General features: G+C 40.7%; 1 protein-coding gene across 1 annotated transcript in view; it reads left to right on the top strand.

Annotated features, from left to right (window-relative positions):
- LOC111145173 (glutamate ionotropic receptor delta type subunit 1) overlaps positions 1–25,270 on the top strand; it is a 691,817-nt gene that overhangs the window by 477,214 nt on the left and 189,333 nt on the right. Inside the window, exons 7-8 of the mRNA XM_022499882.1 lie at positions 717–878; positions 2,421–2,540. Of these exons, the coding sequence (XP_022355590.1) occupies positions 717–878; positions 2,421–2,540 (282 nt within the window). The remainder of the gene's footprint in view (positions 1–716; positions 879–2,420; positions 2,541–25,270) is intronic.

Raw genomic sequence — 25,270 nt, 5'->3', positions numbered from 1 at the left:
TTGGTCACTTGTGGTCCCTGGGCTGGATCCAGCTCATTACCTATTTTTTTAAAATCTAATTTTATCTAAGTCTTTATTTTTTAATAAAGATTTATTGGCACATCCCTTGTTTATGTGTTGTCTGTGGCTGCTTTCCTGCTATAACAGCAAAATTGAGCCCCATGTAAGAGACTGGAAGGTCCATAAAGCCTAAAATTTTTCATAGATACATTTTTCATAGCCTAAAATTTCAAAGTCTAAAATATTTCATAGATAGTGCTGCTAGATCCTGCCCTACCTGATCCCGCTCCTTTGTATCTTCGTGCCTTGGCCTAATGCTGCCTCTTTGTAATGCTCCCCATCCTTTATCCTATGAATCCTTTGAGACCAAACTTTCTGCCCATCCTTCCCCTATCCTGTGTTACACGAGCAGGACGTCCCCTTGCATTCTTGCACAAAGCCTGTGTGTAAGTCTCAACCATGGTGCTGACTATGCTGGTTCTCCTAGTGTTGTACAGATCCACTGCCCACTCTAGTTCCTGAAGCAGAGCTAGCTCTTATTCTACTTAGGACTCCATTGCCTGGCCTGGTTTTTGAATGAAGCTAGGAGACTGTGGTCTACATACTGGGCACCGCTTGTTAGTGTTGGCCCCCTGGATCACCCAGACCCTCTGCTAGTTTCTCCCATTTCTGAAAATGCATCAGTGGAAAGGGTTTCACTGCCTTTGTGTTTGCAGATCTCCAACCTCTACCTGTATGACAGCGTCCTGATGTTGGCAAATGCCTTCCACCGGAAGCTGGAGGACCGGAAGTGGCATAGTATGGCAAGCCTGAATTGTATACGCAAGTCCACCAAGCCATGGAATGGAGGGAGGTCCATGCTGGACACAATAAAAAAGGTGTGTGTAAGGGGACACCCACTGGGCAAAGGCTGAAGACAGACCCTTCCTTGTGCATAGACACTCCCCCACCCCCTTGAGCAAGTGCTCTGAAGCTTAGCTTTTTGTGTGGTTGTTCCTGCGGGCCCCTTCCAGGCCACTCTCCGTGCCACTCTTCCTTTCCCAGCATTAAAGGCTGGTGAACTGGGCTTCATGGATATATATATATATATATATATATATTTATTTATTATTATTATTATTATTATTTGTGTTTTTCTACAAGGAGATTGGACTTAGAGAGGTTAAGTAACTTGCCTGAGGTCACAAGTAAGCAAACAATGGAGGCAACTGCCCAGCTTATGTGTGCCAGATGGCCACTGTTTCTAAGAGGCTGTCTCAGCAGTGTGTGCGCTGATGCCAAGACCTTAGCTTGTGTGTGTGTGTGTGTGTGTGTGTGTGTGTGTTTGCGTGCATGCAAGTGCACATACACATCTATACGTGTGCACATGTGTTCTGTGTTGATGATGTATTGCCCACACTGAGGCACAACACCAAGTTGGAGGGCTGGATTTGGAGTGAATTGGGTAATCACAGACTTGTTACAGTGAGTTGGCTTCCTGAGGCTTCAGAAGAGCATTTAGGGAAATCTATGGTGCTAGGAGTTGTAGGCACAGTAAATGGTGCTTGGTGGCATTAGCACTGAGTGTATTCTGTGTTGGTTGAATTTACTGCAGCCTGAGCCAGAGCTGGGGTGCCTCTCTGGCCAGCTCAGGCTCTGGGACTCCCCCAGCTCACAGTCTATGGGAGATCAAGGCTGGATGACACCCCCACCCTAGGCTTAAAGAGAGAGGGAACTCGCCACAGCCTCCCTCAGCCTCTCTGCCGCCTGCTCCTACGGAGCCCAGTGCATGGCCAGAGAGAAGGGCAGGACTTCCACACCCACCATGTCCCATCTGTGCTGGACACCGTGATTCATACACATTGCATCCTTCAAACCTTGCAGGTTCTGTGATGCGGAACTTATTAACTCCAGGCTGGAGATGATGGGAGATGGCTTGCCCAAGGTGGCACAGGCAGCAAAGCCAGGACTTGAGCTAGTATTGGCCTGCAGGGCACAGGCTTGCTGCCCTGTAACTTGCCGCTGTGTGTCTGATATGGCTCTGTTGACCTTTGCCCCCCCCGCCCTCCTTGGCTCAGGCTAAGGTGACTCCTGGTGCAGATTGCAAGGGAAGACTAAGCTCTAGGAGGGTGGAAACAAAGCTGTCATTCTTTGATCTCATGGCTAGCATGATACGTGGGAAGGAGCAAGTGCTCTTATTATACGGCCCGTATGAATATCAAGTGCAAGCCTTCAAAATTTCCCCTGTGAGCAGAGATCTGGGAAGCGTTGATCTTACTCTGGGGCTGTAGGACTGCTAGCAGCCTTGTCCTCATTACAGCCTGTCCAGTGCTTCCTCAAGACCTTGATCATCCCATTCATGGGGACTGCCTCTTTCTCCTTCTTTGTCATTGGGATTCCATTCTATATTTTCCTCAATGAGCTCTCCTTCTCTTCTGCAGGGCCACATCACTGGTCTCACAGGGGTGATGGAGTTTCGGGAGGACAGTTCGAATCCCTACGTCCAGTTTGAAATCCTCGGCACAACCTACAGTGAGACCTTTGGCAAAGACATGCGTAAGGTAAGTCTTAGGGCACCCACCTGCCTCTTCTCCTGCAGTGGTGCCCCTGGCTCTGTGTAATGAGCAGGTGTTAACCACCACCAATGTCCCCTCTTCCTGTCTCTCTCTGACAATGCTGCCATTTCTCTTGGTGTTTACGGGGCACAGTGTGGAGAAGGCTCAGAGAGTTTTTCAATCAGGAAGTTCTGCTGATTCAGTCTCTGAGTACAGCAGGGTTCCTGGCACCACCTGGTCCTGCTGCTTGGCCCTGGACAGCCAACCAAGCAGGCCTAGGCTGAGGCTGGAAGGGGTGTAGTGTTTCCCCAGAGTGGCTGAGATCAGCCCAACTGCGGGACAGGTGTAAGTAACTGTGGCTGAGGCAGGAGTCTGAGGTTACAGCCAGTGTCCCTTAGATCTAAGAGCGAGACAAAACCATAAACAGAAAAATGAACCACAAGGAGGGTGAGAAGCAGGGAAGGGTGGAGCCCAGTTGGGGGGAGAAGGGAGAGGTAGGTAGACAAGCTGCATAGCTCAGAGTGGGTTTTGGCTGTTTTATTTGGTGCTAATGAGTGTGGCAGACCTGGGGTCTCTTTCCAGTAATACTTTGCCTCTTCCTCTCTCTTCCTATGAAGGATTTTCAGGACTAAAGACTTGGGGGTGGAGGAGGCAGCCTTTGCCCATAGTTGGAACCCCCAAAGTTAAAGGGAGGCTTGTGAAGTCAAGACTAGTAGGTATTGGGAGCGGGAGGTCAATGTAGCAAGCAAGGTATTGGAACAGTTATCCAAGAACCCCATATGTGGTCACTTAGAGCCTGTGTGGAATGGATGATGGGGTTGCAAGGTTCGGCCACACAGCTGGCTCAGATGCATTCCCAGGAATGGCCCACACAGAAGGCGCATGTGTTTGTTGGGCCATTAACTGATTGCCATACACTCAGGCATGGGCTCATATTATCACACACAGACACACACACACGTGCATTTCTATACAATTTAAAGGAGGGCATCTCTACTAATCAGTGCCCAAGAGAAGAAGGACACAGTGAACTCTTACTGGGGCAGGATCAACCTTTAACAAAGAGGCCTCTAGCCTGGCTTTGGGCATTGGCTGGGCAGTGGAGAGGCAGGAAATGCTAACATGCTCTTGAGAGATTGCGAATCTGGGTGACGGCCTTCTTTGGCTGTACTCCTTGAGGAGCAGGTAGAAGGATGCATGTGTGGAGTGGCCGAGGGTATGAGGGCTGGAGAATGTGTTGGAGGTGGTCATTGGTTATCACATGGGAAGAGGACCAGCTTCCCATAGAGGGACTGGGATGGCCAAGGGTACATGTGGGATGTGGGAGTTGGGGAGCTTCAGCTCATCTTAGGACAGAAGGTGGAGTCACTGGTTGGTCCTATAAATAATGGGAGGTTGAATAATTGGTTGTGATGCCACACCAGGTTGGGTGACGTTTTGGAGGTTTGTTTGTGGCATCCTAAAGGGTGTTGGCCACTATGGTGTAATACCCCGGAGGGCCAAGGTGGGATGTGCAATGTCAAGGGCATCCGGGAGCCCTCTTGATGTCTCTTAGGGATGCCCAAAGCTGGGAGGTTTGATGGGGGACCAGGAATGGGTGGTCAGCATTGGTCTTTGTTGTTCAGGACCACAACAGAAATCAGCTCGTGTTGGGACTCCCACCTGGTAAGGAGCAATGAGAATCAGAAAGCCACTTTAGTCACCCTGATACCAAAGGGGCTTGCAGAGAGGAGCTACCTGCCAAGGTGACTAGTCACATTTGCCACCGTGCTTGCTTTCATCCCCCAGTGATCCTCAGAGGCTAGAGACACTCAGGCCCTGCCTGCTGGCTCCCTTGCTGCCCCCAACCCCCTTCTTTCAGCTCAGCTTCAACAACAATGTCCCAGAGTAGGTGAGAATGTTGTCCGTGGGGGTCCCCGCCTGCTAGGGCCCCAGCTGACCACTCCAGATGCCTGAGAGGGCAAGAGGCACTGTGTCCTCCACTTCCTGTTTCAGGTGTCTGGGCCTTCCCTGTTGCCATGGCAACGCTCTTCAATACCCCGAAGCCAATGGGAGCAGGAATCTCTCAGTGTAAGGAGCTTCGGAGAGCAGGAGGCCTGAATGTAATTGAGTTGGAAGGGAAGCTGATTTTCAAGTGGGCTTTATTTTAAAGCGTATCCTTTTGTCATTTTAAAATCTGACCTTAATAACTGCATATCCCAGTTGTTATCTGTCTGCCTGGCAGCTTATCTCTGTTAAGGAGAAGTTATCTGGAAAGCAGGGAATGGGATTTACCATAGCAAGTGTTTGTTATTCAGGCCCATGGTGCATTCAAGCAAGGTCTGGGAGGCTTTGGGATGAAGCCAGGCTAGGGAATTGGGACGCAGTGTCACAGGTCTAGGGCGGCCTTTGAAAGCAGGGCTGAGCTATACGTTCCCGGTGGAAGATGGGGCTGTGAAGGATAGGGCTGGGAATTGAGGTGACCTAAAAGTAAAGTTTAGGGTGGGCACCCGACGTGAGGGCAGGGTTAGGGTGCTGAAGCACACAAGGGCAGTGCAAAGCTCATTCAGGCTAAGGAGGCAGGGTCACCTCTGACGATTGTTCCCCTATGGGATCTCTCTGGCCACACCCAGTTCCTAATGGTGAAAGGAGCTGACTGGGCAGATTGCTAGATGCTGTCATGCTGGAGCAGGGTCAGGGGTTCTTTGCAGAGATGATCTAAGTCTTGATATATGTGCATATCCTAATCTCTCACTATTATATATATATAGTAGGTATATATATATAATATAACTTATGTATATTATATATTATGTGTCCTCTTATAATCTCTCTTTATTCTATATGTAGACGTATGTATATATATGTCTATGTAGATATAAGTTTACATATGTATATATAAGATTAAAAACAACTACAGCAAACAAACACAGGCACAAAAAAACCAAAAAGCAAATAGCTTCTTTAAGATTTAAACCAAGAGGAATTGTTTAAATTAGGGAGCAAATGGATGTTTTCTTAAAGTAAATACTCTGGGGGGAATCGCAGGGAGGGTGAGTCACCCAGACGCTTTAGATGAAGCGGCATCAAGAGACCTCGGATTACTCAGCCCCTTCAGAGGGTGGAAGGAATAGGTGATTGCCTTGCGCTGCAGGGTGCGGGACAAATGCTAATTCAATTATCTCATCCAGGAAGTGCGTTCTTGTTGAGGGAGTGCTGGATGGCAAGATCAAAGTCTATGTCACCAGCCCGCTGTATAACTCCAGGCAAAATATCAACCATCTCTGTGTTCTGCTTGGAGCTGCCTGGCATGGGTGGTCACCAAGCAGCCTCACTGGAGGGGGGTGGGCAGGCTTTCCTGCATAGTCACGTCAAGCTCCCACGGGACTTGGCCTGGCATTTGTCCTGGAGGTGTGTGCTTGTTACCGTCAGAGCTCCACAAATTTTTCTTCTCGGTTTTCTCTGTGCTCAGACAGAAATCTGTGAAGGGGAGTCCCATGGCCTTACCCAGGCAAATGTCCTTAGCCGATAACATGAGCTGGGGTGGGATTGTTGGAAGCCCCCTGGATGGGGGTTTCCAAAGGTGGGGGCATGGAAAGCTGTTTCGCGGTGGACAGAAGGGAGCAGAGCAGAAATTGTGGAGCTGCTACTTGGGAACAATGGTGCCTTCCAAGTCTGTTGCCTCACTGACTGGGGGATTTTGTGTCACTCCTGCCTCTTCTGAGATTTTGCAGCCACTTCCCTTCCCCGAACCTTCATTTTCTCAGATGGGAGGTGCAGATACTGCAAGAGCCTCCTGGTTGAATCAAGGGGTCCGTCGGTATGATGACCCCAATGCCACTCTTGGCAGTGAGTGCTGTCCTGTGTGGCGCATCATCAGCTTCCGCCAGGTAGAGCTGTACCCCTTATCCAAGCTGTCTACTCTGGACTATGTAAAAGCAGAGACGTGCAAGCAGGTTTAGAATATGGCCTTCCACCTTGAAGTGCCCTGGACCCCACTGCTGAAGCCTGAGGCCAGAGACAGGAGGGGGTCTCTGTGTGCCCGTGCAGTGCCCACTCCCCCTTCACGCATGGGAGCAGGTAGCCACTCTCTATAAAGACCCAGTGGAAGAGTGTGCTGGGAACGTTGCCTCTGATGAAATTTTGTTTTTAGGACTGTTTTTGTGTGATTAAAGGAAGAAGGAAAACATGGTTGTCGTTTCTTTTCTTTTTTGTTTGTTTGTTTTCCTTTCCCACAAACATGAGTTGCCTAGAGTATAACACCTGCTACAACCCTGCAGAGACATTTTTCCATGACATGATTACTGAGGATATCTGCCCTTTTCCATCCTAGTGATACTGATGTGGGAGACTCTTTCTCTTCTACCAATGAAGAGTGCCTGTTACACTGACACCCTGGGGAGACTAACAGCTGCCCCCAGGCCCTTTGAACCTCATTTCCCATGGGCGCCATCCACCTGATTTACTGGCTTAGTGGAGGGTGGCCTGTCTCCTTGGCCAGGATTGGGGGGCGGGGAGTGGTGGGAAGCATCAGGAAAGCCTATGAATTTGCTCTATGTGTTGGCATTCTAGGGCAAAGAACACTCTGGTGTGGTGAGAGAACAGGACTGTTTCTGCTCCTTGTGATAGAGTAGAATCCAGTTCGAACCAAGAGACTAAGGAAGAATTTAGTCCGGGGTCTTCAAGCTTTTCTTTAGTCCTAGAAAATCTGTTGCAGCGGAATCTTATTGGAACCCAGACGCATTAAACAGTTGTAGAAGCCGACATGCAGTTGGTTGCGATAGATGGGAAATTGGGGTCGAGGATCCTGAGGCTCCCTGCACCATCTCCCCCATCCCAGTATCTCTGTGGTTTTCTGAGCAGCTCCACATGGGAAACTGAGGCTCAGAGATTGGAATGACTCAGTTATACAGCACCAACAAGCATGTATTTGTGCCTGGGCTGGAAGGCAGATTTCCTGAGGGTGATGTGTGGGGCCTGGAGCCTTCTTTCTGAGCTCAGGACCATGCAGTTCCATGACCCCTAACTCCAGGCAGCCCCCTTTCCACTCCATCCTCCTATCACCCCACTCTGCCTGCCCCCCACAGAGCCAGCAGTAGGGCCTCAGAGTCCATTCCTGTTGGAGCCTGCTGAAGTCCCACCATGGCCCTTGGCTTGGCCTCCCCATTCCAGCCATGACCCAAGAAGTGGGAGGGCTTCATTCTCCTTTAACCAGTTTAAGATGCTTCTTCTGTCTTCTCTGTCAATTTCCATTCTTCATGAAAGCTGGCTTTGGACAGGAATCAAATGCCCTCCTTGATGTCATGTCCCTGGGAAGGCCTTGTGGTTGCTGATAATTCATAGAGTAATAATTGCTCATCATGTAGTGATTGCCATGTCATAGGACCCCGGCCCTCCCGGGGCTTGAAAGTACATCATTAACATTCTGGCCCAGGTCTGCTACACTGCGTTACAAATCTTCCTGCATTCTCAGGGTTCAGAAGTTCTAAGCTGTGAAGCCAGGTGGAAAAGGCACCAGCCAGCAGACAAGATAGCCCTGGTGATGAAGTAGGGGCTGCCACTTAGAGCACAGGAGGAATCCTTTACCGGGTCTCCAGCAGCTGGTGCCCGGAGCTGCACGGTGGATTTTGCAATGAAGAAGGGGAGGTGGGCAGTGGTGGGGCTGGGAGAATCCAGCATGAGTATTGTGCAGTTTCTCTATTAAGCAGCTCTGATAGAGGCTCCCAGTTGTGCACAGTAGTGAGTCACGGAAGAGAAATAAACTTCAGTCTCTTCGTGGATTAGCATTCTTGCAGCATATTTCCCAAGTAAAATGTCAACCGTTCCGAACCCTTGTGCAGAACCGCGTTTGATAGAGCCAAGAACCAAAACAAACCCTGCTGCTTCCTCTGAGTAAAGGGATTAAGGAAAAGATACAATTAAGTGTTTCATTTTAAGTACGTTTATCACTTCATTTTGAAGATAGCATCAATACATGCTCATTTAGGGTAGAACCATTAGAAAATACAGATAAATGAAAAGAATATAAAAGTCAGCCATAATCTCTGAACCAGGGAATAAATACTGTTAGCATTTCTGGTGCCTTTACCTTCTTTCTTTATTTTTCTTTCTTTTTTCCCTTGCCCTGTACATGAGGGTAGAGAAAGTGATATGTTTATTTATCAAATTGCTACTTATTGTGCATACATTTTTATATCCTCACTTTCCACTTAATGTTGTATTGGGACCATTTTTCCTTCTTTTATTCTTTACTCTTATTTTTAATGGAGATACATTACTCAGTTTACAGGAAGCCATCACTTAGTTTATCTTCCTATATGATGAATGTTTCGGCATTTACACCATATTATGATGGAATAATGTAGTAATGAACATCCAAATATATGCAATTTTATTACATCTATATTTATTTCCTTCTATTTTTTTAAGAAGTGAATTACCAAACCAAGGATAATAATTTTTTACAGTTCTTTATATTGTTGACACCCGTTTTTCAAATTGATTATAGAAAGATATAACAATTTGCATATCCACCAGTAGTATATGGAAGTCTCTGGTACATCCTGTGCTCAAAACATTGAGTGATATATTAAACATTTTTGCTACTTTGGTAGCAGTATGGAAACATAATGTTGAAAAATTTACATTTCTTATGGGATTGTGCATTTAAAAATGCAGTCATTGGTCAGTTATATTTCACATTTTGTAAATTACATCTCAGGTCCTTTGCTCTTTTATATTGGGGATGAAGTTTTTCTTGTCACCTCCTATAATCTTTCAGAAGGGATTGATAGTTATTTGTGTCAGATGTTTTGTTCCCATAAATTGTTTGCCTTTGAAGAAACTAATTTCACACAGAGAAGTTTAACAATTTAGTATTTGTATTTTTTTTTTAAGAAAGTCATACCCAATTCACAAAGTAGATACTATTCATCCATACTTTCTTCTAGTATTTTTATGGTTTGATTTTATTTCAGTATAATCTGCCATCTCCTTGGGATTGATTTGGGATGAACTGTGACGTGATGACCAAGCTTTTACGTTTTTCAATATTGGTTTCTACTAACCAGGAATCTTCCCTTTTGCTGTTGGCTTGAACATCACTTCTACCCTATGCCCTGATAAATTTCCCACATCCACCATTGATTTTTAAAACATTCTTAGAGTCTTTTCTCCCCTTTTTTCCCCTCTCAGCTGAAATTTAATCAGTCTTTGTACACTTTTAAAAGGTACTCGTCTGCAAGTAACAGAATGTTCATCTTGAGTGGATTAAACAATAAAGAAGTCTTATTATCTCACATAAAAAGAAGCCTGGAGCTAGGGTGGCTCCAGAGTTGGCCAAGGCAGAATTCTGTGCCCAGATCAAAGGCTTGGGTGTTTTCAATCTTCCTACTTGGCTATCCTCAGGACGTAGTCCGAGCTCTCTTCTTATTTCAGGATGGCTGTGGTGGTTCTAGCCATCATACCCAGAAAGACAGTAGCAAGTGGGAGAAGAAGGTCATCTCTTTCTGTGTGTTGCTTCCTTTTTATAAATGAGAAGACCTTTCCCGGGAGTTGAGCCTGGCTGCTCGTTTTTATGGAGTGATGCTTTTGCTTTTTTGTTGTGACAGTTGAGGTTTTCCACCTACATGCATGTGACATTGACCTATAGTTTCCCTCTCAGATGGTTGTGTTCAACTTGTATGAGGCTTGTACTCCCTGCTTAACATGGATAGAGTATCCCTCATTCTTTTGTACTTGTAGGGACAGAGCTCTTGAAAGTTGGAAATAATTTAACTTGTAAAATTACCTGGGCTGGTTGTCCATCTTGGAGCTATTACTTTGATATCTTGGAAATTCTCTTTCCTGGTTTCTACATTTCCTTGAGTAATTTTTCGTAATCTACTTTATAGAAAATCTCATATAACCCTGGCATTTTCAAATTCATGACTAAAGCTCTGTATCGTTTTTGCATATTTTCAAAGTATCTGTCCGTTGAAATATTTCCCTTTTCATTGCTACTCTTGTGTATTTGTGTTCTCTCCCTTTATTGCTTGATTAGACTAGACAGAAGTTTTTTTTTAATTGATCTTTTTCAAAGAACGAGGTCTAATTTGCTTAATCAATTTTGTTGTATTTTACGTTTCTCTAATTAATTGATTTGTTTTTCTTCCTATCTCCCTGCTGCCTAGTGTTTGTTTTATTGTTAATTTTTAAACTTATTATAGGAGGCATCAGATAATTTATTCTTTCCCATTTTGGAATGCTCTCTATTTTATTCTGAATATAGTTGCTGCTGAATCTTCGTGGTTTTTCTAATGTAAACTGACATGTAACACTCCTACAGAAAAGTGCCTAAACCATCAGTAAATCACAGTGTGTTTTCTTTCTTTCTTTTTTTTTTTAGATTTTATTTATTTACTTGACAGACAGAGATCACAAGTAGGCAGAAAGGCAGGAAGAGAGAGAGAGGAGGAAGCAGGCTCCCTGCTGAGCAGAGAGCCCAATGCAGGGCTCCATTCCTGGATGCCTGGATCATAACCTGAGCCGAAGGCAGAGGCTTTAACCCACTGAGCCACCCAGGCGCCCCTCACAGTGTATTTTCAAAAAGTGAACCCACCCATGCAAATCTACACCCACATCCAGAAATAAGACATCATCAGTGACTCCAGGGGTCACCCCGTGCCCTCTTCGTTCACAACACCCACCAGCAGAAACACTGTTGACTTCTAATGCACGCACTACATACACTGTTGTATCTGCTTTCTTTTGCTCAACATCATGTTTGTGAGATTCATGATTACCGTTGTATGTACTTTAGTTCATTCATTCTTACTGTGTTTTAAAATGTAGGTTTTATTATTATTCCGGTATGGTGAGGACAACAGATCCAGAGAGATGCCTACCACTGAAAAGACAGTTTGTTATAGTTCCCAAGAGTTGGGCGCATGCCCCACACACCACACGGGGCTGCAAATAGAAGCACCAGGGTGAGAGTCAGGCCCCAGAGCAGGCAGGAGAAAGAGCTTTTATTGTGGTTCTTGCAGGAACAAATAGGTGAGGCAGAGGAAGCAGGCTCAGGATTGGGTAGTTTGAACTGACACAATGTCAGTGGGCTCTGGGGTGTAGGGGCTGCTCCTGGCTGTCTGCTATCTCCCCCAAGGATGCAGGCAGAGGAATAGTAGCTCAGAGTGGAAGAGCTCCATAAAGCAGGTGGTTGGGGGTGGGGTGGCAGGCTCTGGATTGGTTAGTTTGCATATGAAAGGCACGCCTGCGGGAGAGTCATTTACAGTCTGAGAATTGGCCAGCCCTGGGAGGAACAGTTTCTCTTAAAGGATTACCAAGACCCTAGGTGGCAAAGCTTCAGAAATACAGAAACTAAAAAGACACGATTAATATATGTTGATGTATAATATGCCTCCTACGACTATTTCACGCTTGGTTTAGGTATTCTGTTGTTGAAGGCACTGGAGCTGTTTGCAGATTTTGTCTCTCACCAATAATATGGCTATAAACATTCTTAGATACATCTTTTAGGGGAACATATATATGTCTTTCTATTGGGTATATCCCTGAGAGTGGAATTACTAGGTCAGAAGGCATGCGTATGATTAACAGATCCCGCAAACACTTATCTAAAGGGCTCGTTAGCAGTTTTATTCCTGGGGGTGGTTCCTAAAAGCTGTGGTTGTGCTTCACTGACTCTCCTCGAACTAACACGGGTTGTTAGTCTTTTACACAGTGGCCATTCTGGTGGGTGGGTAATGGTTTCTCACTGTGGTGGTTTCATTTCCATGATGGTTAATGATGTGGAGCTCCTTTTCATGTGTTTCTTGGTCATTTGGAGATCTTTGTGAGGTGCCCGTTCAAGTCTTCATGCCTTTTTTCGAAAAAATTTGGCTTTTGGCCTTTTTCTTAGTAATTTGTAGGTGAACCAGATATATGTCCTCCACAAATATATATATATTGGCATTGTTCTCACACGCTGTGCCTTGTATCTTTCTTGCTCTTAATGACATCTTTTAATGAACAGAAATGCTGAATTTTAATGTAGTTCAATTTATCCAATTTACCACTTTTTTTTTTTAATCTATTTGTTTACTACATTTGGTGTGCTGTTTAAAAAAAGTGTGTACCTATTTAAGAACACAAAGCTGTCATCCTATGTTTTCTTCTAAATGTTTTCTTGTTTTACACTGCTCATTTGTGTCTGCCTTACATCTGGAAGTGATCTCTATGTAATGTGTGTTTGGAGGCAAGATGCATTAAAAAAAAATACAGGTATTTGATTGACCCAATACTATTTATTGAAAGAATAAACTCTTTTCCCTACTGCTTTATCATACTCCCTTTCTCAGAGGTCAGGTAACTGTATATTGTGGGTCTGGTTTTGGACATCCTCTTCCATTTCATTTGGCCATTTGTATGTGTACCAGTATCATACCATTCTAACAATCAACATTTTTTCTTTTTTGTTTTGTTTTGTTTTGTTTTGTTTTGTTTTGCTTTTGAGAGAGAGAGAGAGCATGCAAGCAAGGGCGGGAAGGGGTGGAGGGGGCAGAGGGAGAGAATCTTAAGCATGACTCCATGCCCAGCACTGAGCCCAATGTGGGGCTCAATCCCAGGATCCTGAGATCATGAGCTGAGCTGAAATCAAGAGTTGGACATGTAATCGGCCGAGCAATCCAAGTGCCCCAACAATCATAGTTTTATCATAGCTCTTGAGTGCTGATAGTGGAAGTCCTCTAGCTTTCTCCTTTTTTTCAAGATAGACATGACTATTCTTGGCCCTTTGCATTTCCTCATACATTCTAAAATTCGATTTTTATTTTCTGCAAAGAAACCCTGAAATTTTTATTGAGATTGCATGGACTTCAGATCAATTTAGGGGGAATTAACATCTTACCAACATTGAGTGTGTGAACATACTCTGCCCCTCAATTTATTTAGATCTTCTTCAGTTGCTCCCAGGAAATTTTGTGGTTTTTACTTAGAGACCTTGAGTAACTTTTGTTTGATTTTTTTCCCCCATATGTTAATATTTGTGATTATATTATAGATAGTATATATTCAAAATATTTTTTACTTGTTTGTTATATGTATATAGAACTATTGTTGGTTTTGCATATTAAACTTGCTTTTAGTGAACTATTCACTGATTTATTCTAATAGTTCACCTGTAGATTCTTAAGATTTTCTACATATATAGTCACATCATATGAAAAATGGGAGTTTGATTTTTTCTTTCCTGTTTTTATGCCTTTTATTCCTTTCTCTTTCCTTATTGCACTACTTAGGGTCTTTAGTTCAAGTTGAATAAATGTAGTGATAGTGGGCATTCTTATGCTTTTCTTGATCTCAGAGGACAGCCTTTTTATAATGCACAATGTTGCATTACATTTGCTACATATTTTTGGAATGCACTTGTTTTAAGATTGACAAAATTCCGGAGTTCGTGCTTTGCTAACAGTTTTGTCAAAAAGGAGTATTAAGGGGCACCTGGGTGGCTCAGTGGGTTAAGCCTCTGCCTTCAGCTCAGGTCATGATCCCAGAGTCCTGGGATCAAGCCCCAAGTCCGGCTCTCTGCTCAGCAGGGAGCCTGCTTCCCCCTCTCTCTCTGCCTGCTTCTCTGCCTACCTGTGATCTCTGTCGAATAAATAAATAAAATCTTTAAAAAAAAAAAGGAGTATTAATTCAGTCAAAGGTTCTTTTGCAACTGTCAAGATAATTATATAATTTCTAGTTTAACTTTCTCCTGTAAATGTGGTAAGTTACATTCACTGATTTTTTTTGTTTTTTTCCACTTTTTGAGGCCACTTATTATTTCTCTTCTCTGGATCAGTGCTACACCTTGCTGTTTTGATTCTTACTATTTTACAATATGTTCCAGTATTCGGAAAGGTTGATACCTTCTGATTTCTCTTTCTTTTCAGAATATTCTTTAAATTTTATTCTGAGATTAGCAATAATTCACCATCATTTGTAAGAAATAATAGAGAAAAATCCAGAGATCCAGGGCAGCCTTTATTAAGTTTCTCCCAGTCGCTGCGCCTTGTAATACTTGGGTACAGTAACACAATGAGGATATTGATACTGATAGAGTTCATGAATCTGATTCAGTTTTAGATTTCCTCAATTTCTTTTGTACTTATGTCTGTGTATGTTTGCTCTGGCATTATGATATGCATACATGACTTACCAGAGTCTACTCATGTCAACATTTTGTTACATCAAGTGATGTCTGGAAATCTGACTTTCATTTAAATGGCTTTTCCTTTTTCACTTTTTTTTCTTTTTTTAAAGATTTAATTTATTTATTTGGCAGACAGAGATCACAAGTAGGTTCCTTCTTCACTTATAAATATCATTGTCTTGCTTCTTAGCTGGTGTTGTAATTTATCTTTTAATCATCAAATATGATTTATAAAACTCATGGGGAAGACAGTCTATTGTATATATTCCTATGACTGCTCTTTTTTTTCTCTTTTTTCATATTTCCGATGCTCCAAGAATTATTCTGTAATTCTAAATATTCTGAATTCTAAATTCTGCAATTCTATATATTCTGTAATTCTAAAATAAACTTCCTTTGGCAATCTTTAAGGATCTGCTAGCCACACATCTTTTAGTTTCCCTTCATTGGATCATGTCTTTATTTCCCTCTTCATCCTCGAAGGATAGTTTTGCCAGAAACATAATTTGTGGATGAGAGTTCTTTTTTTTCCCTCCTGAGAAGTGAGAAGTGGAGAAATGTTGTGCCATTCTCTATTGGCCTCCATGGTTTCAGATGAGAAAGTCAATGTCATGTAAATTGTTTTTCTTCTGGATGGTTTTTCTCTGGACGCTTAAAAAAAATTTTTTTTCATCTTTAGTTTTCAGAAGTTTTATTATGAAGCCTCGTCATGTAGATTTCTTTGAATTCATTCTGTTGGCAGTTTCTGTGTTCTTGAATTTATAGGTTTATGTCTTTCATGAAATTCAAGAAATTACTAACAATACTCCTTCAGCCTCCATTCTTTCTTTTCTCCTTCTAGGATTCCAGTGGAATGAAGTTGAGGTCTTTTGTCCCTCAAGTCCCTAGCAGAGGTCCTATTCATCTCTTTTGCAGTCTGTTTTCTCTCTGCCACTCATGTTGAGGAAATTTCACTGCTCTGTTCTCCAGTTGCTGATTCCATTTCCTGTCATTTAAATTCAATGATTGATTCCATCCAATGGGTTTTTAAATTTTTATTATATTTGTTTCAGTTCCATGATTTCTTTTTCATTCTATTTTGTATACTCTTTGCTGAGCTTTTCTACTTTTTTTTTTCATTTGTTTCAAGAGAATTTGTAATTGCTTGTTGCAACATTTTTATGATGACATTTAAAATCCTTATCAAATAATTCTAACATCTCATCATCTTGGTCTTAGCATTAGTTGTTTTTTTCTCATCCAATTTGTGATTTTCGTGGTTTGGTATGATGGATAATTTTTTTATTATATTCTGAACATTGTGGTAATTATCTTACAAGGCCATGTTCCATTTAAATCTTTTATTTTACTAGGGAGTTCCCCTCTTCAGTTTTGGCACAAAAGTCTGTCCTACTTTTCTCTGCTATGCTTCCAATGACTACTTAATTTTAAGGGCTGATAGTATTTGGTCTACTTAGTTTATCTGGTGCTTTTGGGGGAAAGTGAATGGGTTTCTCTGGATGAGTCACCTGGTACCTCTTGTTGAAGGAAGGGAGTCTCTGGCCTATGAAGCTGAGGACCACTTCTCAGGCTGGACATTTGTGGTCAGATTGCCCTGCCTCTGGGGAACGGAGGGCGCCTCCCTGGTTGAGCCCTGACTGTGGCAGGATTCACCCTTTTGATACCACCTGGTGGCTGTCAGTGGAGGAGGGCATTCTCAGGCCTATGGGGACAAAGATGCCTCATGGATCAGGCACTGGTGGAATCACCCCTGTTACTTTTGCCCAACTGCCCAAATGAAATGTCTCACGGTGCTTCAGGGGAGGCTCAGGCTAACGTGGAAGAGAAGGATTGTCTAGGCTATGCCATTTGTTGCCGAGGAGCTCCTGGGGGTTTCCCTGGCCAGTGCTTCTGGGTTAGACTGGCTAGGGAAGCATGAACCTCCTCGGGCTACCTCCAATTGCTAGATGAGGAGTTCCCAATTCCAGGCCTGAGATGCTTTCTTCTGTTGGTTGGGGACCATAAGACCCTCTGCCACTCTGTGCTTCCAGTCCTGAGTTCCCTAGCCCATGTGCCCTCATCTCCCCATCTTTCAGAGGTCTCCTTTTGTGTTCTCCTGCATCATGTCCAAGGCTTCTAGTTATACTTATGTTACTGTGATATGCTATTCTTTTCAGTGGCTTCTTGATATGTTTGGTTACATAAAGTATTTTTTTGTTTTCTTCTTTTCATTTAAAGCTACTAATAACCTTCTTAGTACACTACAGTCTAAGTTTTTGATGGGTGATATTTTGTCTGTTTACATTCCAAGTAATGGCTAATCTCTTTGGGTGTATGGTCATCATTTTCCTATTCATTTTCTATTTGATCCACATGCTTCATATTCTTTTTTTTTCTCTTCTCTCACGCTTTCTCTCTCTCTCTCTTTTTTTTTTTGACCTTGATCTGGTTTATTTTTATTTTTAATTTTTTAAAAATGTTTATGTGGTTTATTTAAAAAATAATTGTTTTATTTTCTATTTTATAACTGTTGAATCTACATGTATTTTTTAAACCCCACAAGTTATTACTATTCAGTTTGTACAATTGATATTTTTATATTATACACACGTAAGTGCTCCCTCCTATTTTCTGGAAGAGATTGTGTAAAGTAGTGATTATTTCTTCCTGAAGTGTTTGGTGGATTTCATCAATGAAATCATCGATGCCTGAAATTTTCTTTTTTGAAGGTTTTTTTTTTTCTTTTCGTTAAAGATTTTATTTATTTATTTGACAGAAAAAGACTGGGCACAAGTAGGGGGAGCAGCAGACAGGGGGAGGGGAGAAGCAGGCTCCCTCCTAAGCAGAACACCGTGGGTGGGGCTAGATCCTCGGACCCTGGGATCGTGACCTAAGCCAAAGGCAGATGTTTAACTGACTGAGCCACCCAGGTACCCCCCCAAATATATATTAAACACATAAAATTTGTCATTAAAAATCCTTTCAAGGAGTTCCTGGATGGCTCAGTCAGTTAAGTTTCTGCCTTTGGCTTAGGTCATGATCTTAGGGTTCTGGGATCAAGCCCTGTATTGGGCTCCCAGCTCAGCGGGGAGTCAGCTTCTCCCTCTCCCTCTGCTCCCCTCGGCTCTCTCTCTCTCTCTCAAATAAGTAAATAAAATCTTTAAAATATATATTGATGTTCAGGATATTCTGGTTATCTATTTCTTCATGAGTGGATTAGGGTAGTTTATGTCTTTCAAGGAACTGGTCCTCCCTATTTAAGTTGTTTAATTTATGAGCATATAATTATTTATAATATTTACTTGTTCTTTTAAAATCTGTAGTGATAGCTCATTTTCACTGAGGATATTGGTGATTTGTGTCATTATTTCTTGTTCAGTCTGACTAATTTTTATCAAAAGCCTGAGTTTTTCAAAAGCCTACTTTGGGTTTCATTGATTTCTTTCTATTGTTTTTGTTTTTCAAATTCAATGATTATTTCTCTCTTGTTTATTATTTACCTTCTTTTGTTTGTTTTGGGTTTAATTTGCTCTTCTCTAAGGTGAAAAATTAGATTACCTATTTTATGTCTTTAGTCTTTCTCTACTACGAGCTTTTAATGCTATATATTTCCCCATAAACACTGCTTTGGCTACCTTCCATAAAACTTGATAAGTTTTGCCATTATCCATCCATTTATTTTCAATCTGTCTAGCATTTTTGTTTTAATTATGACTTCTATGGGGAGCTCGTAGTAGGGTCTTACTTTTTGTCCACCCTGTCAATATCTGCTATTAAATTGAAATGTTCAGACCATTTCCACCTTAGCTAATTATTGATAGAATTGGATTTATGTCTACAAGTTTGTTAGTTATTTTATTCTCATTTTATCTTGGTATTTTGTGCCCTCTTTCTTCCCTTCTTTTGGATTGTGTATTTGAATATTTTTAATGTTCCATTTTAGTTTATTTATTTGATTCTGGGGGTTATCTCTTTGTATCAATATTTAGGGGCCTTATTTAGGGATATATTGCTCTATAAATCTATAGGTCTATATCTGTATCTATCTGTATCTCACAGTTTACTTTTTGAGTTAATACTGTTCTATGTTACATAAACCGTAACGTATAGATTGTAACATATAGGTTCCTATGACTCTCTCAGTTTATCTTTAGTTTACTTTGTGTTATAGGTCTCACATGTATTTACATACGTTGGAAACCCTCCCATACAATAGAATGACTTTTGAATTTTAGCAGTCATACACATTTAAGAGTACTTCAGGTGGGGAAAAAAGTCTTCAGATATTTACCATTTATTTTATTCTCCTTTACCCCCCAAGAGCCATGTTTCCCTTTGAAATTGTTTTCTTTTAGCCTGAAATAATTCCTTTAGCATTATTTGTATGTAGTGCAGGTCTGCTGGCAAAAAATTCTCCTAGTCTTCCTTTTTCTGAGCTCTTAATTCTTCTTTATTCCTGAAGGATATTTTAACTTTGTATAGAATTTTAAGTTGATAGTTTTTTTTATCCTGGCCTCTGCATTCTCTGGGAGAAATCAATGGTCATCCCACTCCTGGTTTCCTTGTATGTAATGTGCTGTTTTCCTCTGGCTGCTTTCAAATATTTTTCCTTGTGTTTTCAGCAACCTGTTTAAGATGCATCTAAGCAGTTTTCTTTGTGTATATGCTTTTAGGAGTTCATTGAGTGTCTTGAAATTATAACTGTCTCTTTTACCAATATTAGGAAATTTTCTGCAGTTATTACTTTAGATATTTTGTGTATGTGTTGGGAGAAAAACTTTTTCTTTCCTTCTGCGGTTCCAATAGCACATGTATCAATATGGATATTTTTAATGTCCAACAGGTCCCAGGCTCTTTCATTTTCAACCTTTTCTGTCCCTATTTGTTTTTCGGGTTGAATAATTTTTGTTTCATATGTGTTCAGGTTCACTAACTCTAGAGCAGTGATGGGTTTCCATGCTGCCTTTAGGTATCACTGCTGTCACCACCACCCTGATCATAGTGAGGACCCTCTTAGGGATAAAACGGAACAGGAATAGAGGGGAGAGAAATATATATAATTTTATGCACATGCATATACATGCAATTAACATAACATATGTCTCTATCTGTGTCTAGTCTACATGTTTGTCTATGTCTGTATGGGGTGGGGGAAAGGAAATTCATCTGTGTATAGTTTGCTTCTCTAAGTTTTTATTCCCGTTCACATTCTGCCTACATTTTTTTGTCACCCATTGGAGTCCTCAGGTAATTGTTTTCTGCATTTTCTCTAGAAATTAGAGTTCCATCAAGCAGGAGCTATGGGCTATAGTAGATTTATGGCAACATTGCAGAACTATAACTCCAGTCATATGTCTTTTAAATAAATTAAGAAAAGAAAATAAAAAATAAAAATGCTTCAAATTGCTATCTATAAGAGGGTTTCTACAACCACTTTATTTCATGGCCATTATCACAAAGTACCTCACCATCATTTCTTGAAGTGTATTTTCACTGGGTACCAAATTCAAGTTTCCAGTTATTTTAAAAAATACTTTACAAATGTAATCTCATTAGTCTTTTGTCTACCTAGATTTTATTTTGAAAAGTCAGTCATCAGTCTTACACCTCTCTAGGGAGAGTGTGTGTGTGTGTGTGTGTGTGTGTGTGTGTGTGTGTGTACTTCCAAGTTGCTTTTAAGATTTTCTCTGTCTTCGATTTTCAGAAGTTTGAGTATAATGCATCTAGGTAGGTATAGTACCCCCCCCAATCCTGTTCTATTTGTTGAGTCAATGGTTTGATGTATTTCATTAGATTTGGGAAATTCTCAGCCTTTATTTCTTTAATATTGCTTGTGACACTTTGGCTCCCTTTTTCAGACAATTAAACATTTATTAGACACGTTTAACAAGAACCCACATCTTCTGTACTATATTTTCCCCTTTTTTTCCACTCTCTGAGCTTCATTTGAATATTGGGTATAAACATGTCTTTGAGTTAACTAGTCCCATCTTCTCTTGGGTCTTGTTTTTACACTGATTTAGTGAATGTCTAATTTTACATTTTTGTTTTACAGTTCATGACTGTCTTTATAATTCTTTTTTATGGGTTCAAATTATCCGTGCAAAAAATTTCAACTTTGTATCCAGGTTCTTTCTCATTTCTTCTGTTTTTCTTAACATATAGATGTGACCTAGATTTACTGTTCATTTTTAAATCTTGGTCTGTTATCACCAATATTCATCTACTAATGATTTAATTTTATTAGCTGTTTTATCTCTCGATTAATTACTTTTTTAAAAAAATTAAACATTTATAGTAGTAATTTTTGTTTTATCCTCAGCTGTGGGAGATATTTATAGGGTGTGGTTTATATTATGTTTCTCTGATGATTGTGAAGTGCTGTGCTCAAGAACATCTGAGTTACTAACAAATCATCTTGATACTATTGAGGTTTGGTTTTAGAATTTGTTACAGTGGTTCTTTTTTAGATTTTACTTATTTATTTGAGATAAAGAGTGAGAGAGAGAGAAAGCGAGCATGAGTAGGGGAAGGGAAAAGGAAAAACAGACTCCCCACTGAACAGGGATCCTGATGCTGGGATCCATCCCAGGACCCTGGGATCATGACCTGAGTTGCAGGCAGATGCTTGACTGACTGAGTTACAGTGATTCTATTGGAGGTCTTTCCCTCACTCTTGTAAACAGGATTCTTAAGCTTAGGACATGGCCTCCTGGGGTCTCAGTTGAAAGTGATTGGTATTCATCAAGATATTGAAACTCAAGTTTTTAGCCTACAGTTTAACATGTCTCTAGCATTTTATTTTATTTCATTTTTAATAGTTTATTTATTTATTTGACAGATCACAAGTAGGCAGAGAGGCAGGCAGAGAGAGAGGGGGAAGCAGGCTCCCTGCCGAGCAGAGGGCCCGATTCAGGGCTTGATCCCAGGACCCTGAGGCCATGACCTAAGCCGAAGGCAGAGGCTTAACCCACTGAGCCACCCAGGTGCCCCGTCTCTAGCATTTTATATCCTCTGAAATATCTGCTCATTTCTCCATCCTCCCAGTGGGTCAATCATATCCTCTTTGCTTCTTTGCAAGCTAGATACACATCTTAGGAGTGATCTAAGAACTTGTGGATAACCTTTACAGAGATATTTTATACTTTCTCACTTCAGCTTCTTTCCCTCTCTTAACACACTTCAGAATTTTATTTTACCTCGGTACCACAAAATGTTCCCTCCATCTAGTGAGGCTGCCGTTCCATGCTGTTGTTTGATTTCCATGGAAAATGGATTAACAGTGTCTTCAGGTAAGTAGATTTAGTGTGAATATCAGGCTCTTCTCATGTTTTTTTTTTTTTTTTCATTATCTCAAATGCAGTCTCATACTGGTTGACATATAAAGGCCTAAAAACAATTACTTTATACATTTGAATAAGTTTTATTATTGCTTACTATGGTAAGTTATGTTATTTTTATGACTCTTCCACATATTTATTCTTGCCTCCCCACCACAGCTTGACACATTGTTCAGCTTAAAAAGTTTTGAACTTTCCGATAAGGGTATCATGTTGTATACCTTGTTGTCTACATAGTATCATGTTGTGTACAACTTAACTTTTAAATTCAATATTATGTTAATGAAGTTTGTTATATGTAGCCAAGCTGTTTAATTTTTAGGGATGTCTAATATTTTATTTTCTGAGTATATGATTTATTTATCTATTTTCCTGAACATGGACTCTTGATTTATTTCTAGTTGTTTTTGTTCCTTCTTATAAACCTTACTGTTATGAACATTATTTGGCATGCATGTGTTTAGGTGCAAGAGTGTCCCTTGACTGTGTATAGACATGGAATTGCTGGGTTATGAATGATCAACTTAAAAACCAACTTATAGGGGCACCGGGGTGGCTCAGTGGGTTAAGCCGCTGCCTTCTGCTCAGGTCATGATCTCAGGGTCCTGCTGAGCAGGGAGCCTGCTTCCCTCTCTCTCTGCCTGCCTCTCTGTCTAGTTGTGATCTCTGTCTGTCAAATAAATAAATAAAATCTTAAATCTTAAAAAAAAATCTTAAATCTTAAAAAAAAACAACTTATAACAACAACAACAACAACAACTTTTCCAAAGTCGTCGTATTAATTTATACCACCAGCAGTGTATGCGATAGCCCTTTGATCCACATCTTCTTCACCCCTTACTATTTTTTTGACTTCTTATTTTTGCCAGTTAAGACTGTAAAGTAGGGCATATTTTGATCTTGATTTGTATATTGCTGATCCCTGTGAAGAGTGAGCATCTCATCACATGTTTATTTAGCATTCATATTTCCTATTAATGTTTACTTCTCATTTTTTCTGTTTATTATAGATTATTGGATTATTTCTGACTTTTTCACTATTAAGTACATTGTTCTCCAGTGTTTTTCAGTTGTTCCTGGAGCTTACAACTTTCTGGCTTTCAGTCATGCACCTATCATCCATGATTTGTATCAGGGTTTTTCCCCTCCATCTCTCTCTTAAAAAAAAAAAAAAAAAAAAAAGGATTTATTTATTTATTTAAGAGAGAGAGCATGAGCGTAGGGAGAGGGAGAGAGAATCTCAAGCTGACTTCATGCTGAGCATGGAGCACAACACGAGAGATGATGACCTGAGCCAAAACCAAGAGTCAGGCATGCTTGACTGATTGCTCCTCCCAGGTGCCACATTTTTCCTTCATCTCTTTAAGGTATCTTTAAAATAATAAATTCTTAGTGAGATTGTTTTCTCTTTGCTTTTAAAATTTAAAATTAAAAAAATTTTTTTTTTGGTTGCCACTTGTTTTTATAAATAAAGTTTATACGTATATGGCCCTACCCATTAGTTTAGGTATTATGTATGGCTGTTTTCAGGCTTCACCAGCAGTTGAGTAGTTGTAACAGAGACCACATGACCTGTAAGCCTGAAATATAAAATTTAAATTTTTTTAAGAGATTTTATTTATTTGACAGAGATCACAAGTGTGCAGAGGTAGGCAGGGAGAGAGAAAGAGAGGAAGAAGCAGGCTCCCTGCTGAGCAGAGAGCCTGATGTGGGGCTTGATCCCAGGACTCTGGGATCATGACCTGAGCCAAAGGCAGAGGCTTTAACCCACTGAGCCACCCAGGCGCCCCTAAAATTTAAATTTAATATAAAAAATAAAAAATAAAAAATTATTTATTTGAAAGAGATAGAGCATGTGTGTGCACATGGAGGGGAGGGGCAAAGGGAGGGAGAGATCTCAAGCAGACTCCATGTTGAGTGTGGAGCCCCATGAAGGGCTTGATCTCACAACCCTGAGATCATGACCTAAGAGGAAACCAAGAGTCTCATGCTTAACTAACTGTGCCATGCAGGCTCCCCTAAAATTAGTACTTTTTGTCTAAATTAATGGTAAAAAGATTTTTTTTTATATTTTCTAGTAAAAGCTTTTTAAATTTTGTTGAGATATAATTTGCAAACAATAAAATGCACCCATTTTAGCTGCACAGTTGGATGAGTGATGATAAAAGTGTTCATCCAGATAATCACCACTCTGTTGAAGGGGTGGAACAGTCTCATGCCCCTTTGAATTCAGTGCCTGCCTCTGCTGAATACAAATGATGATCTCATATCTGTCGCTACAGAATAGTTGTGTCTATTCTGGAACATGTAAATAAAGTGCATAGTCATCATTTGTATCAACGTTCTTAGCCTAATGTTTTTGAGTTTTTCTATGTAGTTTTGTATATGAGTAGTTTGTTCCTTTTTATTGGTGAACTGCATTCCATCATATTAATATAAGCACAATTTAATGGACTTTCAGAATCTTTCCAATTTTGGATCATGAATACAGCTACTAAAAACATTCACATACAATTTATCATGTGGATGTGAACTTAAACTTTTATTCCTCTTATGTGAATATCTAGGGGTATGGCAATTGTGTGTCTAGCTTTATAGGAAACTACCAAACTTGTTTTCCAAATTGATTATACCATTTTGCAATACCATGACAATGTGTGAAAGTTCAAATTGCTCCTCATTTTGTCAAAACTTGGTATAGCTACTAAAGTTTTATCATTCTGGTGGTTGTGCGGTGGTACCTCTGATTTCAAATTCCTCTTCTGAAATAACCAATGATGTTGAGCACCTTTTTATGTACTTCTTTGAAATTCCTAATGTGTTCTTTTCTGAAGTATCTATTCAAATCTTTTGCCCATTTAGAACATTGGGTTGCTTGTCTCCTTTTGTTGTGTTGTATGATTTCTCTAATATTCTGGACACCAGTCATTTGTTGATATAGATATAGATATAGATATAGATATATTCTAGTCAATATATTCTCTTCTTATTTCCTTAATGGTGTTCTTTAAAGACTTTAAGTGTTTAATAGTTATGCAATCCAAGTTATCTTTTTTTTTTTTTAAATGACCAGTGCCTTTTGTTTGCTATATATATAAACAAATCTTTGCCTGCCACAAAGCTACAAGTATTGTCCCCTGATTTTTGTCTAGAAGATTAATAGTTTTAGGTCTTACTCTTCTGTCTGTGATCCATTTTGAATTATTGTTTTGCATATGGTGTGAGGTAGGCATCAAGTTTGTTATTTATTTACATATGGTATCTAA

The sequence above is a fragment of the Enhydra lutris genome, unplaced genomic scaffold (genome assembly GCF_002288905.1).
Source record: "Enhydra lutris kenyoni isolate GAN:26980312 unplaced genomic scaffold, ASM228890v2 scaffoldscaffold12, whole genome shotgun sequence".
NCBI lineage: Eukaryota > Metazoa > Chordata > Mammalia > Carnivora > Mustelidae > Enhydra > Enhydra lutris.
Note: the sequence above shows the minus strand (reverse complement) of the source record. Positions and strands in the feature narration are given on the sequence as shown.